Genomic DNA, 18,552 nt, shown 5'->3' on the forward strand with positions numbered 1-18,552 from the left:
CACGTCTACTGACTAACCTTCAGCTCCATTTACACAGGAGAGTTTAGGTTAATAAGCACATTGCACAAATAGCTAGCTAATAATATTAGTATCAGTAATATTTAATGATAATCTATATGCTAATGTTAGCCACAAAATTTATTTTTGACTTATTTTCACCAGATAAAGCATAATAATACTGAGGTAACGAGATGTCTTACTTAATTTTACCTAATTCAAAGAAGGATTTCCATGGATTCATAGCTGAGATAATCATTCCATAATTTTGTTCCCTAGATAATCATTCCATATACATTCCATTGTAATCTATTGCTTTGACCACTTTTCACATCAAAACGCTGCCCAATGCAAACAAGTCCATGTATTATTTTAAATACAATACTTTACCAATGTTGTAAGCAATAAAAAACAAAACTTTTTCATTAGGCAATTATTGTGGTGTGAACATTTGTTATTGTCACAGGCCTACTCACTAGAATGTGTCATTAGCACCCTTGTGTTGGTGCGCGTGGCCAATTTAATGGGTGATTTACTAGAATCTAAAATGTGCATGCATTAACTCAAGCTCATGTTGCCCATTAATATGGAAGGCACACTATAAACTTATTTTGAGTTTTTCTGTCAGCAACAACATTTGTTATTAGGGTTGTTCAATCTCACACAGTCTGAATATTTGAAGGGTTTGTGTGTATTGAATATGAAATGCATTTATCACACCACATTTGGAAACTGTGCAATGCTGAAAGCTCCATGGCTAATTTAATTACCTGTTTTTGATTTATTGCAGTTTATAGTTTTACTGATCTCAGAATTGTTGTAATGAATAAGTGTATGAAAATGCTAGTTAAATATGCAACTGTCAAAATATATAAATGCTGGATAACCCTCAGGGGAAGTGTGAAACATCTCCTTCTGCATGTGTGCATGTGCACTGAGATGTTCCATGAAAGTCCTGCAGTGATGTATAACATATATGAAAGAACGCTTACAATAAATACCACCACACAGCTACCTTTCCTTCAAAACTGCTTGCTAAGCTGGTGCAGAACTAGCATTCAGTTTTAACCACCAGAGTAGTGTGAAACACTTGGACACTTGCCCTGAGAGGTGAACACCATACTCATAACTCTGGGAGAGGTGATGCTAACCTTGTAGAATCTGGAGAATATGCATGGTGATTCCCAGGAAGCAGCAGTAGAGACTTCCTGGAGTGGTACATCTCAAAATAAGGCAAGTGAGGAGGAGATACAAGCCCCTACAAGCCCCTCCTTGTAGGGCCTGAGTGCCCAGTCTGTCTATAGGCCAAGGTGACACTTTCTGCCCAGTGGAGTAACCACAACAGTGCCCCCAACTTATCTTACTCTCATAGCAACTGTACAGTTGGTCAGAGGATGAGGTAGTTGCCATGCATTTGAAATAACACCACAGGGCACACAACAAGCAGAACAGGGGATAATCTGCAGACAGATGGCTGCAAGGTCAGTAAAATGATTCACAAATTCAGATCATATGGCCTTCGGCAGAGAACTCACACCACTAGGGTACGGTCCAGGTGGACGTGCATCCCTCCCTTTAGAAAAGTACTAATCAGCCTATGGGACTGTGCAGAGATGCCATCCACCTTATTGCGGTCTGCTTAGATAGTGGCCACAAACACTTTTACAGATGGGGACTTGTCTCTGTTTAGCAGCATCCTAGGAAACAAACAATGCACCAGGTCCAGCCATTCACAGAATGGTATTTCCACAAGGACATACAATGCCTATATACTAGGTGTTCTTGCATCCAGAAGTATCTCCTGGACTGCTGGACTTCAGACCTCAGCTGGAGATTAACTCTGAGTGGCAGATCTGCTCATGGAGGAAGCTGCCTGAAGGTTCCAACCAGCAAAATCAGTAATACGAGTTAAGGTCTTGCTGGCCATCTTGGAGCCACCACTGTGGTCTAGTTGCTGAATTCTGCACAAAGTGGGAATAATAAGTGGTAGAGGAAAGGAAGAGGAATGGTCTATAAGTGGTGAGGCCAGTTCCAGACCATGATATTTTGTTCCAGTGGACTGTTTGGCTTTGCCTGGGAAAGCCACAACCAGCATTGTGTTGACTTGGCATACACTGCCTGGCCAAATCTTTACTAGATATGGGCTATCATCTTGGGTTGCAGACGCCACAGCTTTGAACAGTGTGCTGACTCGACAGAGGATCTGCCACAACACTGTGTATTCTCAGAAAATCACTTGCTCTCAACAAGGCCAGCTGTAAGTGGGCCACTGGAGAAGATTCTGTTCAAGGCAGAGAGAACTGGTCAAGTTTGTGCCAACAAATTGCCAGTGCATGTCACATTTGTGATGCAATATTGTAAGATTTTTTTTTTTTAAGGGACTTATCAGTGTGGCTGCACTCAGCACTTTAACAAGGCACACATCTGGGTATAGTCCTTCATCATGGTGTATCAAGGGAGCACCGTTCTACTACACTCACAGTGCCTCAAGCTCTGCTAGCCAGTTAGTTGGCAGAGAATGTGGCAAAAATGCAGGAGGAAAAACACGGAGACAGGAATCAACACTGCAGGAGAAAATGATCAGTAATGCTGCTCACTGTGAGGTGAATAGAGTAGCAGATTCAGCAATAAACAGCACATAGTGTTTAAAGGGATATGAGAGCAATGCTTAGACACAAGCTCCACTAGCCAGCTGTGGAGGGGTGCATGGCCTCTAAGAAAGAAACGAGTGAGAGGATGCTGTCCTCAGATTTGGAAGACAGGACACCTGTACCTCCGACCATGGTCATAAGCTGCTAAGTGGATAGTTCCATGCATAAGGTGTATGTCACAGTGTAAGTCACATCATAGTGTATGTCACTAAATCTCGGCATGCGTATGCAAATACAATAAGGCAAAAAGCACAAACCAGTGGTGAATACACTTTCATAGCATTCAAAGTTATGGCTCTCTGTGAGAAATGAGCCCCCAGATGGTTGTGCAGTGCGAAGTGGTGCACTTTCAAGTTAGCAGTTTTCGATATGATGCAAGGTTTAGATCACAGAAATAAATAAAAAGTGTTACTGTTATTACTCCTGCTGTGAGAGGAATGTGAGCAAGCTTGTGCTTTGTTCATTCACACAGATAACTGCTATTGCTTTAGCTTTTTTTTTTTTTATCAATTTGCTCACATACACAGTTGAAAGTTATTGTTTTAGTTTTATTACTAAAGTCACAGGATTTTTATGCTGCTGCACGTTGACGTAGTATTACGTTTACTTTGTGATGCTCCATGAGTATAAAGTAATGTACAGTACTTTTATGTCTCACTAAAGATACTAATCTGTGTTTGATGACTGAAGTTTGGTTCTCTAGTTCTTTAAGTCTAACTTGTAAGGTCGTAAGGGAAGCTTATAGGGACCCATTTAGGTTTGTGTAAATTACACACATGCCTCAAAAAACATGAAAGTAAAAAGTCAGTAATACATTAATTTATTCATTCATCCATTTTCAATAACGACTTTGTTATTGTCAGACGGGAGGTGGGAATACACACATGGATTCAATAATACACAATTTCTACGTAATCACTTTCATAAAATAGCAGAATGAGTTTGAAGTAAATTGAATATACTAATCATATGTGAAGTATATTTTCATCTAAATCATTTAGGTTCGTGTAGATTGCACACATAACTCAAAATTACAATTATGCCTTTTTTTATGGGCAATGATTGTGTGAAGTGACTATGCACTGAGGAAGAAAGTGATTTGACTTCACAATTGATTCCACTACAGTTTCTCAGATCTGCGACATCCTTAATAGATAAAGGTGTCAGATTGTGTCCAAACTTACATAAGCAAGCCTAATACTAATACAGCAAGTCTAATAGAGCGTCTATTCAACTTTTCGTAGCGACTGGGTGATGCTTTGACACTCATTTTGCAAACAGGAAGTTGTAAGCTTCACTTAGTTGTTAACAAAGTTAGCCTTGTAGATGCTGTGCAAGACTAATAAACAAACTTATGGCACAAAAAAACAAGTCACAAAGAAGTAACACAATATGTTGGGTGACACAAGCAGCTGTCACTTTGATTCGTTATCAAGCACGCACACACACACACACACACACACGCACGCACACACATACACACACTGGGAAAATGTTAGACACAGCTTTTGTAACACACTCTGCAATTATTGTTTTTTTTTTTTTTTTTTTAGTTATTTTCTCTAAAGTGTTGTTTTGGCTGTTAGTCTGTTTAGACTGAATGTGTGCATGTGTCTGGGTGTGTGTGTGTTGGAAATGTTCAAGAATAAGTGTGAAACTGAATTTGAAGAAGAAGACAGGAATAGCATTCACATGGTTTACAATTATGGTAATGCTAGTGGTCTCATAAGAGGACAGTAATCATTCAGCAGGGATTAAGATGAAGCTGCTCAATTAATTTCAGACACTCATATTATTTTGCTGATATCAGGTCGTGTTTGATAGAAAACTAGCTGAGAGCAGCAAGACACAGAAGCAACAAGAACTCACAGACCCCAGAAGACATTCACTGTTCATTCATCTTCAATCATCGCTTTATCTTGGTCAGGTGGTCAGGGTCACAGTGGATACGAAGGCTATCCCAAGAACACTGAGTGTGGAGAGGGAAACCCCCAGACCATGGCAGGGTACCGTGCACTCACATATTCACACACACAGTCACAACTAGTAACAATTTAGCATAGCCAATCTGCCTATTAACATGTTTTTACAAGATGGGAAATCAGAGAACCTGTAGAAAACCCACATGAACACGAGCCCTTATTGAGTTCAATGCTGTGTGTCACCAAGTCTCAAAACGGATATGCAAGCTGCTCTGAGTGGGTGTGTCTTCAAGAATTCTTAAAGTCATGCTTTTGACATGACTACAAGGTGTTCCAGTCATGAAAACTGAGAAAAACGGATGGCGAGTATGAGCTAGCTAATGGCTCTGGATTATGATTTAACTAGCTAGCACATTGCTGTTGAGTCTTTTATACAGACAACATAAAGGAAGCAGTGGAAACAGTAAATCTGGCAGGAGTATCAACAGTTTCCACAGATGTGTTTGTACATGTACTAAGAAAAGACTCTAACAACATTGCTACAAGAATGTAACACTGATAAAAAATAAAAAATAAAAAACAGAATTTTACTATAGAAACCCTAGCGTACGTCTGTGGATGAGATGGCTATTTTTTAATGGTGTGCACCAAGCATCAATGAGAAATTAGTGACGCAAAAAATCTAGTGTGACCGCTATGTAATAATTAGCAGCTCCTCCAATTTGTAAATGAGAAAAGAGACCACAGTCCTGCCCACTTGTTTTCTATTGGCTCACAGGACCATGGCTCATGAAGTCACAGGTCAAATTCACCTTAAAAAAAAAAAAAAAAAAAAAAAAAAACAGTGTGAAGCAAAAGTAACTGCTACCAGAAGCAAATGGGTGTCATTCACGTCCCATGTCCTTTCCCCTTCGGTGAATTCCATTTTCCACTGGTTGAATTGTATTTGCATTTGTTCAGACCACTGCTTTAGATGAAAAGGCAGAAAAGTGTAATTTTCAGGTGTCTCCTATACTGCCGTAGCAAGAGGTTAAAAAAAATCGTAAATGCTACAGCTAAACCGTAGATGTTTGTAGTTCCACACTTAGCCTTCACTGCAAATTGAATTTCCATGGGTTGAGAAACATCTCTTTTCAACTTTCAAATGCAGGGAATACTAAAAGAATGAGACGTTTATATGGCATCTTCTTGTAAGTATTGTATACATAGCACATTGAAATGTTTGAGTCCATATAGGGAAGTATTCATATATACACATATTCACAGATTCACTATTCATACTTCAAATTCATGTTCAAAATGACCATATTGACAAGACTTCTTAGAAAACCCTACCACTCTGAGTGTGATAAAATCATTTGAGTACTGCATACCTATTCAGAAACGATCGAAGGGCATCTTTGAGTTCACATATGCACTTAATGACATGCTCTGTGGTCTGCTTCAAAACCCTCCTCCACAGGATAGCCGCTGCTGTAGCAGTGTTAAAGTACACAGAGAGTGTGTTCATTTGTGTGCACGTATGTGTGTGTGTCGGTATATTTGAGAAGCTCACTCGGAATCCCTGCTGAATTATTTACTTCTAGTTATGAAGCCCAGCAGGAAACTGTTTACTCGCTACAGACCCACTTGGTTTTCCCCCTCTCCCTCTCCCACTCTCCCTAATATAAAAAGTATTTTCACACTTTCGTTTAATTTGCTAGGTCAGTTCAGGGTGAACAAGAAAACTTTCTTCTTCTTCATGGTTTATTTTGGAAATAATTAACAGGAAGTGCACTTCGTAGGCTAAATAATTCTTAAATTATGGAAGCACTCAGTGGGAAGACATTCTGGGATTCATTCAAATTATGGACATGGCTTACCAATGACTTGGTTTGCAGGAAAAAAATTGCTACTTCTCACATTCCAAAAGTGATATTTCATGTATCTATTATCATGGGCGCCTGATAACTTGTGTAGACAGAACAGGGCTGTTTGTGCTGAATTTTAAGCTGCACTATGACATTTTAATAGCAGTAGTTGAAAAGATGTGATGGCTGATTTCACATGTCTCGGAGGAAGCTAGTCTTGGTCTTAACCATCCTAGACTGATAGCTGTTTTACAGTAATTTGAGATTAATTTGATCCTTCTAGAAAACTACTATTGCCTTTGTCCCACTGTTCTGGATTACTGTTATTGTAACTGTTTGCATGCTCTGAGAGAGGTAAGTTTATTTTGGAATAAACTTAGCACATAAATGAAGTCTTAGACAGGCACAATAGGCAAAAGCAATGGACAAACAATCGGCCATCAATACATGAAGGATTTGCAAAGAGTGTCAATCAGTAAACAATCGAGAAGTACCAGAAACTGGAAAAATAACAAAACAAAAATGAAATTTAAAGGCATACAAATGCAATCAGAAAGGCAAGACTTCGCAATGAGCTAATGAAAATAACTGGGAGTCTATAAACAATGAGTAAATGAGCAAGTAATAAGTATCAAGTGAGAGTTCAGATGACATGAAAGTCTAGTATTCTGGTGATAAGGGGTGAAACTGTCACATGACACCCTGACAGCTGATACGCTATATAAATATTACTGATATTTAATTCAAGCCCTATTTGAGATTTATGCACCATGTTGCAGTGCACGAATCCAAATTTCATCATGTCAACCCAGCAAAATCTGTGTAAAGTAGGGGAGGTGGTTATGTGACATTTTGGTTGCCAGATTGGTTTAACTCTTTCCAATGTAATTCAATTAAAACTTTCCCAAATGACTATAAACGATATCTAAATGACATCTAAACACAATTATATTTATTAGCACAAGGTTATTTGGTTCCACATGTGAATGGAGTAAGAACACATCAATTTGTGAGATACAATCTGGCAACCCTGAAATGGAGTGCTTCAGCAAGGAAGGTTCAACATTCAAAAAAAGGCAAAGCAAACACGTAGCTGCAATAAGATTTAAAGTGGAAAAAAAAACAAAAAAACAAATAGGATAACCACCATTAACAAGTGAGACATGATCTGAGTAAAGTTAATGTATAATTGTGTTTTTTCACATTAATTAGGATATTAGACAGAATAAGTTATACAGGCTATACATTTTTTTAATTATTTATTTTACTACTGCATATGGCCATATGCATATGGCATATGGTATGCTTCTTTTGCACTATGCTTCTTCTGAGATTTACAGAGACTGATGTCATCCACTGCAATACTTTTGGGAAAGATAATGTATTTTACAAGACTATAACATATTCTGTAATAATGACTGTGTTGGGTGTGTGTTTGTCAGCTGTATCTACAGTAACAGTAAAAAGGCAAATGAACTGAAAAAACTTCAGTAGGTTATCTTTAACAAAGAAAGAAGTTTCTTCTGAATCTGTAGATATTAACAATGCAAGCACACCACACACACACCCACACACACACCCACCCACACACCCACCCACACACACACCCACACACACACCCACACACACACCCACACACACACCCACACACACACCCACACACACACCCACTCATACCCACACACAGCTAAACAGCCACACTCAAACCAGTTTCACAGCTGTGTTGGTGTCTGTTTCAAAAATAGAAAAAGTTCACGTAAGGAGTCAGAGAATATAAAAGGAAAGAAAGCTGAAGACAAAATAACACTGAAAGAGCAAAAGAGAGTCAGAAATAATAAGTAGCTGCTAAGCGATGTATGAGAAATGACAGAAAGATGAGGTGGTATTCCATAAGAGTGTGTATGTGTGAGTGTGTGCATGATCCAGAGAGGTGTGCCTGGTTTTCAGACAGTGTCAGACAGTCTGAATCATATTTCTCCATAAACATACTCACACAAACACACACACACACACACACACGTGTTAATTGGCATCTCGTACCTTGCCAGCCGGGTTTGCAGATGGGTTTGACGTGAATGTGTACAGTCGCACTCCGTGTCGCTCTCTTCTGCCCACAGTCAAAAGCTGTCACACTGATCTCATAGTGTGGCTGGGTGTCAAAGCTCAGGCTCTCCGTGTTCCTGATGTTGCCTACACACACGCACACACGCACACACACACACACACACACACCAGGACTCAGGAGGTTGCACTGATTTTACAATGTTATGATCAACTTAAACTGATTACAGTTATATTCACAATACCACTTGATGACTCTCAAAAGTGGATCTGGTCAAAAAAAAAAAAAAAAAGATCACATGTTTTGGTTAATGTCAGCAAGCATGCTGGAATGTAGTCATGATGAAGAACCTACAGTGTGTTGCATAAGTATTGAAGTATTTTGTAGTGTTACAGCCTAGAACTGAAATAGATTTAATTTGGATTATATGTTATGAATAGCACTAATTAGCCTACAATATCTTGGTTGCTTCTCTGACTAATCCCCTTTTTACTCTACCACTGACTTTTTTAATATTGATTTTTAAATCTACTCCAATATTATGAGCAATACTGTGTACATTTATGGCCTACAGTCCATTTCACTTTACCAAAATGTGGAATAATTCAAGGGAGGTGAATACTTATGCACACACTGTATATTATTTACATTATGCTTTCGCTTTTCCTCCTTTTCTACTAAACAATTTGTATGATGGATTTGATGGACTTGACATTAGTTTTAATATGTTTGGAGATACCAAATGGGAAATGGAAATAATAAATAAAAAAAGCTCTATCGGATTTCACCATCAGTTACTTATGATTAAGTGAAACAATTCAGTGTCCCTGTTTTTAAATGCTGCTAAGTTTAGTGGCTATGCTGTAAGCAAGATAACACCCACTGGAGTGTCCAGTTATCAGAACACATCAGATCTGAGGAAACACCACTTTGCCTTGCAGTATAGTGATCTTCTCCTCCGCCTCATCTGTTATTTTCTGATATAAGCTTCGTTTGGCATTATCTCTTATATAAGAGTGTGCTTATTTCTAGGCCAAAATAAAACACTCTCAGGTTATTGTCAAAATAAAAATCCACTGAATCCAATCACACCAGTACTTTTACAAACTATCATGATGATCAGCAATTTAACATCAGAATTCCGACTCAGAATAACCCAAAAAGAGCTGTCTTTTTCTCCACAATGGAATGGGAGATAAGCCAATCAACATATTAATCAGGAACGATTCACGCACATTTTGAACTCTCCGATATTAACTGACATCCCCTGGAAACCCCGCCCCATCAGCCATCTCATGCATCTCATCAAGAGTTCTTTATTGCAAAAAAATAAGATAAAATTCTATCACTGTATGTTGAACTTTGGTAACATTAGACAAGTTTATATTTAACATCATTTAGCTATATTTATTAGGGATGCCACAGAAAAATATCCGCCAAAAATTAATCAGAAACGCCTGTTTCGGGTTTCAGACAAAAGGACATTTTTGACCTTCCCAACTGATAATATTATTACACCTCTCCTTAAAGATGAAAAGGTGGAAATGCTTGTTTCCTGTCTTTTCCTGTCTTTTCATAGGCAGTAGGTTCTGGATGCTTCATGATTTTTATCGTGAACAGGGAAAAATCAAAAGTCTTAACTGTACCAAAATTAATGAATAAAATTATGATAAAATGTAAGATTTCATGAGGTCAGGGATTAACACTCAAAAGCTTTTACTTTATTGGATTCCAGCACTTTTTAAGCACTTCTCAACAAAACATGCTGCTGTCCAGGTTTTCTAGTACTTCACTCAAAAAACTCAATTCACTACAAAACTGCCATCTTAGCAAGTAAAAATATCTTGAATATAGTCAAATTTATCTAGTATTTCCTATTATAAGATTGCCAAATCGTAGATAAACCAAATATAAGATTATTAAACGTATTTTGAGCTTTAAATTTTCTTATTCTATTGGCAGTTAATGTTGCTTCTTTCTAGAAATAAATTCTTAAAATGAGTAAAATCTAAAGTGTGAGAAGTCTTCAGGTCATGGTCGGCCCTGTCCTTGGATATACTTAAAGGCTAAAATAAATAAAAAAAAAAAAAAAAAAAAAAAAAAAAAGGAGAAGATCTGGAGCATGGAAGAATATAATTTATTGATGAAGCCATATTACATAATAAGCCTAATGTTTTTACTATGTACTCATGGAGGTACTCCTGACTCTGTCGGGAGGTTGGTGTGTGTGACTGTATGTGTGTGTATGTTTTGCCTGACTCTGTGGGGTGTTGGTGTGTACGTGAATAAGTCAGCATGTGTATGCTATGCCTTACTCTGTGGGGGTGCTGGTGTGCGTGAAGGTGAGAGCGTGTGTGTTGCGCCTGACTCTGTGGGAGTGTTGGTGTGTGTGAATGTTAGCGTGCGTGTCTAACCGTTGCGGTCGATAGCAAATGGCGCTTTCTCTGTGATGATCTGGTAGTTGCAGATCTGGCTGTATTGAGGCGAACAGTCTCGGTCTGTGGCGTCGACCTGCAGGATGCTGTCACATACTCTGCCCTCCTGCACAGAGCCTGAATACACAGCACTGCTAAACATAGGGGAGAACTCGTTCACATCGCCAACCTGCACGTGTACCACCGCCCTGAGGGAGAGAGAGAGCGAGCGAGAGAGAGAGAGAGAGAGAGAGAGAGAGAGAGAGAGAGAGAGAACAATTTTTGTAAATAGAAAAAAAAAAAAAACAACACTTCAGTCATTCAATTCAGCGTATGTTTTATTAGGCCAAATCCAAGAATCATTGTTGTGGTCCACAGCATGGGTCAAAGCACAGTAAACATCAGATAATCCATAATCAACAGCAAAAAACACACAGGGGTAAAAACCAGGAAACAGGAAATACAGAGCCTAAAGCTTGGATTTAATCAGGACAAAAGCACAGTAAGATGGTGCACTGAGAGAAAGAAAGAGCAGGGTACACACAGACTAACAAATTAAGGGCACACTTTAGGTGACAGATCAATGAAAGGACAGGGGCAAAGACAGGATTAGAATAAAACAAAATTCATATTAAATATTAGATAATATCTTTACATTAGGAGTCCTGTTATGAGTCCACAAATAAAGTTCAGTCATTTAAATACTTAGTTCATGTACACATAGAAATCCACTGTGCAGTTTATTAGGAACACTTAGCAGCCAGTGAGCATACTAGTTAAATAAATGGTGTGACTTAACAGCTTTCAACTGATATGCATAGACAGACATTCATATCCACATTTTGAGTCCCTGTGAGTTAGCTGTTACTTTAGAAATGATAATGTATTAGAACAGTGGCATTAATATAACCCCTTGATTTACCTTGACAACTGTCAGAGCTGCTGTTGACCAATCAGAATTGAGAATTCAACAGCATAGTGGTATAAAGTTGTGTATTTACGATTGCTGTCCAAAGAAAAACACGCATCTCCACTTTTTGCAGTTTTCACTTTTTCTATATATAGAATGTGTGCATAATGCTCTGTCTACACATATCAGTTGACATCTAATTGACCAACAGAAAGTTGTTAAATCACACTGTTTATTTAACTAGCATGTTCACTGGATGCCAGGTGTTCCTAATAAACTGCCCAGTGGATTTCTGTGTATGTGTACACGAACTGAGCGACTGAAATAACTTTATTTGTGGACTCGTAACCTGACTCCTAATGTAAAGATATCATCCAATATTTAACATGATCTTTATTTTTTTATAGGCTGTTTAAACTGGGAATTTCGATTGTTTCTTTTCCTCATCGCTGCTTCTGGTGATGTCCAGTGAAGTATTAAACACTTTCCTTGACACTAAGTGAAAACTGTGTGTTTGGCAATAAAGGGGTTTTGAACGTTTTCCTCATGTAGCTCAGGTTTGTTTGTAGGAAAGTGTCTCAAGCTATCAGAGATGTTGTTTGCTGTGGGGTTTTTTTCCCCCCCATAGTGTACTGCTTGTGGATCTCTCTTTAAAGAAACAAAATAATTGCTTCATGAAGTTACAAAAACATACCAGGTAGCATGCATTGTTATGGATTATACCAACCGTATCTGGCACTGCTGATAATGAAAAATTGGTGCACAGGAGGACCAGAGAACAGCCACGGCTTAAGGTTATAACATCCAGCCAGGCTGACATGCTGCAGAACTATTGTAAAGTGGCAGCCACTGGAAGTATAATATTAACTTGCCCATTTACATATGTCAAATATTAGGACAGCAGGCCATTAGAAATTTCGAATATACATGGATTAATCATGCTGTGTTTAATCGAAAATAGCCATACTGGTCTCAAAATAAGCCAAAACATTTAGTCATACCGGCTCTGTTTAAGGAATATAAAGAAAGACTTGTGAGTTAACAGTGATTTGTTGGACATCTACTAATATTAATACTAATACTAGTCATATCTTAATGAGAAAATATGTGGTTCTTGCCATGTAATCATGCTTAAACTTTTCAGCTTGAAAATATATACATTATATATAGTCAAGCTGAAAATTTTTGGCATTACTTGCAAGAACCACATATTTTCTCATATATATATATATATATATATATATATATATATATATATATATATATATATATATATATATATATATATATATATATATATATATATATATATATGGCTTTAGGTTAAAGGATGAAAAACTTGCAGAAAATGTGCTTTTCCAGCAACGTATTTAAATGCGATTTAAATGTTATTTGCACCATGAGTGTGTATAAAAACCTCAATTAAGCCATTCTATTAAGGAGTAAAACACTTCAGGACACGCTGTGTACAAAGTGCTGACACTGGAGGCTCCATTCAAAAATGTTAAATAAGCATGTCCTCAGAGAAAGCATCACTATGTTAATGATTATACATTTTCTTTGTTAAATAACAGCATGCTGTTTAATTTGTGTATTACTAGCCTTAGGTTATTGTGGAGTGTCCAGCATACAAATCTCTGCTACTGGCCTAATGGTAAGCACTGTTGCCTTGGACCTCTGTGGGCTGGGGGTTCAAAGCCCGCCTCTGCCCCATGTGCATGGAGCTTGCATGTTCTCCCTTGGGTTTCCTCTCGGTACTCTGGTTTCCTTCCCCAGTTCAAAGACATGCATTGTAGGCTGACTGGCATTTCCAAATTGTCGGTGGTGTGTGAATGTGTGTGCGTTTGTGCCCTGTGATGGGTTGGCACCCCGTCCAGTGTGTCCCCCACCTTGTGCCCTGAGCCTCCTGGGATAGGCTCCAAGCTCCCCAGTGACCCTGTGTAGGATAAGTGGTATGGAAAATGGATGGATTTGAATTACAGATAAATTACTGCCAGAGTTGAGAATTACTCAGTGCTGTGGTATAAATTAGTCTAAAGTAATGTCTAATTTGCTTAATAATTGTATAATTAATCTGTAGAATTAATTTCTTAATTCTGATCTTCATTTTGATGTGATACATGGATGATATGGATTCTTTTTTTTGCTTTCATCCCACAACACACCACTGACACTAAAAATATCAGGTCAGGACAGTCAGAAGTCGGAGACCAGTGGTACCAGTTTGAATAAGTATACATTAACAAACTGCTATTTAGCTATTTAACACACATAAACATGAACTCTTAGCTTGCTTCTGCGAGATCTTTGAACCCTAGCTGAAGCAATACGGCTTAAGCAGTGAGCTGGAAATATCACGTTTTAGAGGCGCCTTTATTTCTGAGTTGTGTAGCTTTTTAGTTTGTGTAGCATAGTCTCTTTTTTTTCATAAACAACCCCACTTCTAACTAACCTTGTTTTCTCCGGAGGGTTTACTTCACCAGACATTTTCTAGAGCCACCACACTGGTTACCACTTTATAATCGCTTTGTAGTACTGTACCAGAAAGCAATCAATAAAACAATCTTAGGTTACGCAGTTTTAAGATTCTGTTCAGTTGCGTGCATCTTTTTGTTTTGAATAAAGATGTCTACCAAATAAGGGAATGTATTCTGAGAGAGCCAGAGAGAGAGATCAGTTGTATGAGACAGGTTTATGGAGAGTAATCCATCCTGTAAAACTGTAGTGGTGAGATCTATTTTTTCTGCTTTTAAAGGCTGTAATTCTGTAATCAATCCCTTTTATTTTTATTTATTCTTCCATAAAACTTTGATAGGCCATATAGAAGACGCAACACATTCAGCATGGAGACTGACATTTATTCATTCATTCACCAAGATGGAGATCTCAGTTTTATTAGGGCTATTTAAAAAGTAATAGTAACAGCATGGTGGCAAGCAGGTAGCGTTGCCGCCTCGCAGCGCCAAGGTCCGATGGCTCGATCATGAGTAGGGCTGTCATGATTACTCGATTAAAAATATTCCTTGATTACAATTTACCTTTCAAGTATTTGGCAAAATGGCAGAGGCACGGCAGTGCACGGACAAGCGTCCATGCAGCAAATGATGAAGAACGTCAACTGTGCGGGAGCACTTTACATTAGATGTTGTTGTCTGCCGTCACTGCAAAAATGACCTCAAATACCATAACAGCACATCGTCAATGCTGCAGCACCTGAAAAGCCGACATCCGAGTTTCACAGATCTGCCACCAGACACAGCACGGTAAATTCAATACTAAAAGATTTACATAATTTTGAATAATCTTAACTGATATGTGTGATGTATAATATGTATGATGCGTGTGATGTGTATAATATATTCGCATCGCATTATGGAAGAGTTTTTCACCACTTAAAAGCCCGTCGGAGAGCATAATTTAATATAATGAAAGAGGAGGGACTTAACAGACATGGCCACCGATCTCCATTTTAAAACTGTAAGTCTTGGTGTTCTGTACTTGAAATAAAAGAAGAAAAAACATGTAGTACAGCTGGTTAAGTGACCTACAGAAGCTAACAACCAGCAGAACTATGCACAGTCCAGAAGGTATTATTGGTCTTGTTAGACTCCATATTTTTTCTTGTCATCTGCCTAATAAAGACTTGCAATTTCCTTTTTTCCTCTATTTATCAGCACCATATAAAACCAATTCAGGCAATGTTGTATGAGTGTTATTAGCAATGTCACTTAATAACTGTCTAAGATAACGAAGATAAGATTTCTATCTAAGATATTGCTTAATTAGAGCTTTAAGTGGTACCCGGAAACATTTATTATCTGAATCTGCGTGCTAAGCTAGATACATAACTTATCAAAGGTTTGAAATATGTTGAACACGTTTGATTGTTATGGAGTAGTTTGACTACTGATAAATAAATTGCTAAAAACAAACACAGTACAAACTGAGACTGAAAAATCTGAGATAGTCACACATGACAAATGAAAGCTAGTTCACTAGAGGTTAACTAGCTAGTTGTTTGGAAATTGGATATGTACTATATATTTGTGTAGTGGCTCTGCATAATATTGCATATTTATGATCAAGACATATCAATCTATTTTTTTTTTTTTTTTTTTTTCTAGAAGGATCATTGTCACTGGTATAAAATGATGTCCAGGGGTACTTTAAAGCTCGATCATCTGGCATGCTTCTGTTGAAATGTAAGAATGGATAAGTATTGATGTTTGCATCTGTATCTGCTGATGTTGATGTAGCAGTATTGATCGTGCCTACTTTACTCAAAACACTCCACACACACGCACACATATACACACACACAAGAAATAAACATTTTAATTCGAACAAATCTCCAATGTAACACATTCTGCTTTTCAAGCTAGCAAACATATTGATCTGCTAAAGACGAACAAACTACCAGCTTTCTTTAATCTGTAACCTCAATCCTCACTGTGGGAGGTTTGTGTGTGTGTGTGTGTGTGTGTGTGTGTGTGTGTGTGTGTGTGTGTGTGTGTGTGTGTGTGTGTGTGTGTGTGTGTGTGTGTGTGTGTGTAATAGCTGGCTGGTATAAATGGGCTATGGGGCTAAGTCCTCCCTTTTATTCAAGATAAAAATACATAAAAACAAGGTGCTTGAGGGAAAATAAATTTGAAGGAAAAAAAAATACATGCACACTTATTTATCAGTTCTCTTTTTTCTAGCATAGATTGTTTTGCATAATTTTGTTCAACAAAAACAGTAATTTGTATGTAACTATACAAAATAATGAACATCTCAGTTCTATATTTTACAAAAAAAAAAACAGATAAAGTAGATGATTTATTAATGTTAAGATCTCTGCTTTATTGGCCTTTAATATGAAATCAGTTCACTGTAAAAATATTGAAAAATATGCAAGGACAAATTTAAAATATATATATAAGAAATAATGATGTCTTCAGTTTTGAGTTTGATAAAACTAAGTTTCAATAAGCAGACAAAAATGATATGATCCTGCAAAGGACCTTTTATACTTTGTGCAACTTTAATTTGAAATGAATTTACTTTCAGTTTTAAGAAATATGAAAGCAAACTTCATAAAAGCTGTAAGATATTGTGAAATTTCCTATTTTTTGGAGGCTGAAAGCAACAGAAGTCAGCTGAACTCAGAGCAGTTTATAGAAGTATGGAAGTACAACAATGCAGATTAAAAATTAGCATTTGATGTAGTACACCTTCAGCATTGTGATATGTTTATTGACCTCAGTAAAATTGCGATCCTGGTTACGGCCCTGTGTGTGTGTGTGTGTGTGTGTGTGTGTGTGAGTTGAGTACTAGGAATCAGCTTCAAAGGGAATAATCTTATCCGGATTAAAAACCTCCAAAGCGATAAGGATGTCTTCCAATTTCATTCCTCTCTCTTTTTCTGTAGATGGAAAGCTATGACACTTGGCAAATACCCCCCTCCCCTTCCCCCCCAAACACACACATGCGTGCGCACACACACAATTGCTGTTCCAGCCTCCTTTCACAGTCCTTCTAGTCTCTTTGTCAATCTGTCATGCCTGTCCTGTCTCTTCAACCACTCACTCTTCCTGCTCTCCAAATCTCTTTTCCTTCATCTGTCCCTTCTCTTCCCACTATATTCATCATCTATTCTCTCGCTCTCTCTTACTTACACACACACACACACACACACACACACACACACACACATATATATATAAACATCATACAGCATGTATTTGCGTAAAGGTTTTGGTGTTAACACACAGTGACAGATGGAGAAGCAGGCCAGCAAAAATCCCTCATCAACATGTGTTTATATTTGTTTGTGTCTGTTCAGTCATCCATTAAAGTGTAACGCTCCAGCCAGCTCCGTGTGACACATTCAAATGTCAGTCGATTTTCATTAACAGTCTCACAAGTACACAAGTAGATGTGAAATGAGAAATGGCAAAAATATTACACCATGATATGTCAAAATATTTTCATGGTGAGTGAAACATATGATGATATAAGTGGCAGCAAAACATTAAAGGGAAAATTGAAAAATTAATATTTTACTTTAAAAAGGAAGTAAAAAAAAAAAAAAAAAAAAAAAAAAAGACAATGAACAACTTGCAGCAGTGAGTAAATGAGGTTGGTCAGTAAGCTTTGATATCATATAGCATAGCAATGCATACGTACGATATAATCATACACTATATGGCCAGAAGTTTGATACCTGACCATCACACCCATATGTGGGTCTTCCCCAAACTGCTCACACAAAGTTGGAAGCACACAAGTGTCCAGTCCCACATCACACTGATGATCAATTTCTAAACAAAACACCAAAAAGTCCACTTCATGATTATTCCAGCTTTTTTCCACTAGACATTATGCCCCATCTTCCTGTTTCCTTGTTTAGTTAAATTGCAGTTCTAATATTTTTTCTTGATATTTTATGCTTGCAAGTTTGGTTTGGATTAAATTTAGTTAGAGTCGCATTTTGATCTTTAATTATTATGGCAGCATAAGCAGAAACTCAAAAGTTAATTATCACTGAACCTACGAGTCTTGTTCAGTGAATCACACAAAAACCAAATGCAGAATCAAGTAAATCGAAATAAATTTCAATGATTTTTTTTTCTTTTTATAATTTCACTCAAACTTGAAGTATCAGCGGTATAAATTATTATGACTGGCTTAGCTATGGCGATAATCATGATTGATCTCTTTGCATTTATGGAATGGTATTTTAGACAAACAATGAATAAATAAAT

General features: G+C 37.6%; 1 protein-coding gene across 2 annotated transcripts in view; it reads right to left on the reverse strand.

The window, feature by feature from the left end:
• The window catches only part of clstn2b (calsyntenin 2b), a 210,467-nt gene that overhangs the window by 71,119 nt on the left and 120,796 nt on the right, over positions 1 to 18,552 (reverse strand). For both annotated transcript variants that reach the window (XM_034310713.2, XM_034310712.2), the window contains exons 4-5: positions 10,897 to 11,105; positions 8,461 to 8,610 (exon numbers count right to left, since the gene is read on the reverse strand). In XM_034310713.2, coding sequence (XP_034166604.2) covers positions 8,461 to 8,610; positions 10,897 to 11,105 — 359 coding nt within the window. The remainder of the gene's footprint in view (positions 1 to 8,460; positions 8,611 to 10,896; positions 11,106 to 18,552) is intronic.

This window comes from Pangasianodon hypophthalmus, chromosome 14 (assembly GCF_027358585.1).
Source record: "Pangasianodon hypophthalmus isolate fPanHyp1 chromosome 14, fPanHyp1.pri, whole genome shotgun sequence".
NCBI classification, from domain to species: domain Eukaryota; kingdom Metazoa; phylum Chordata; class Actinopteri; order Siluriformes; family Pangasiidae; genus Pangasianodon; species Pangasianodon hypophthalmus.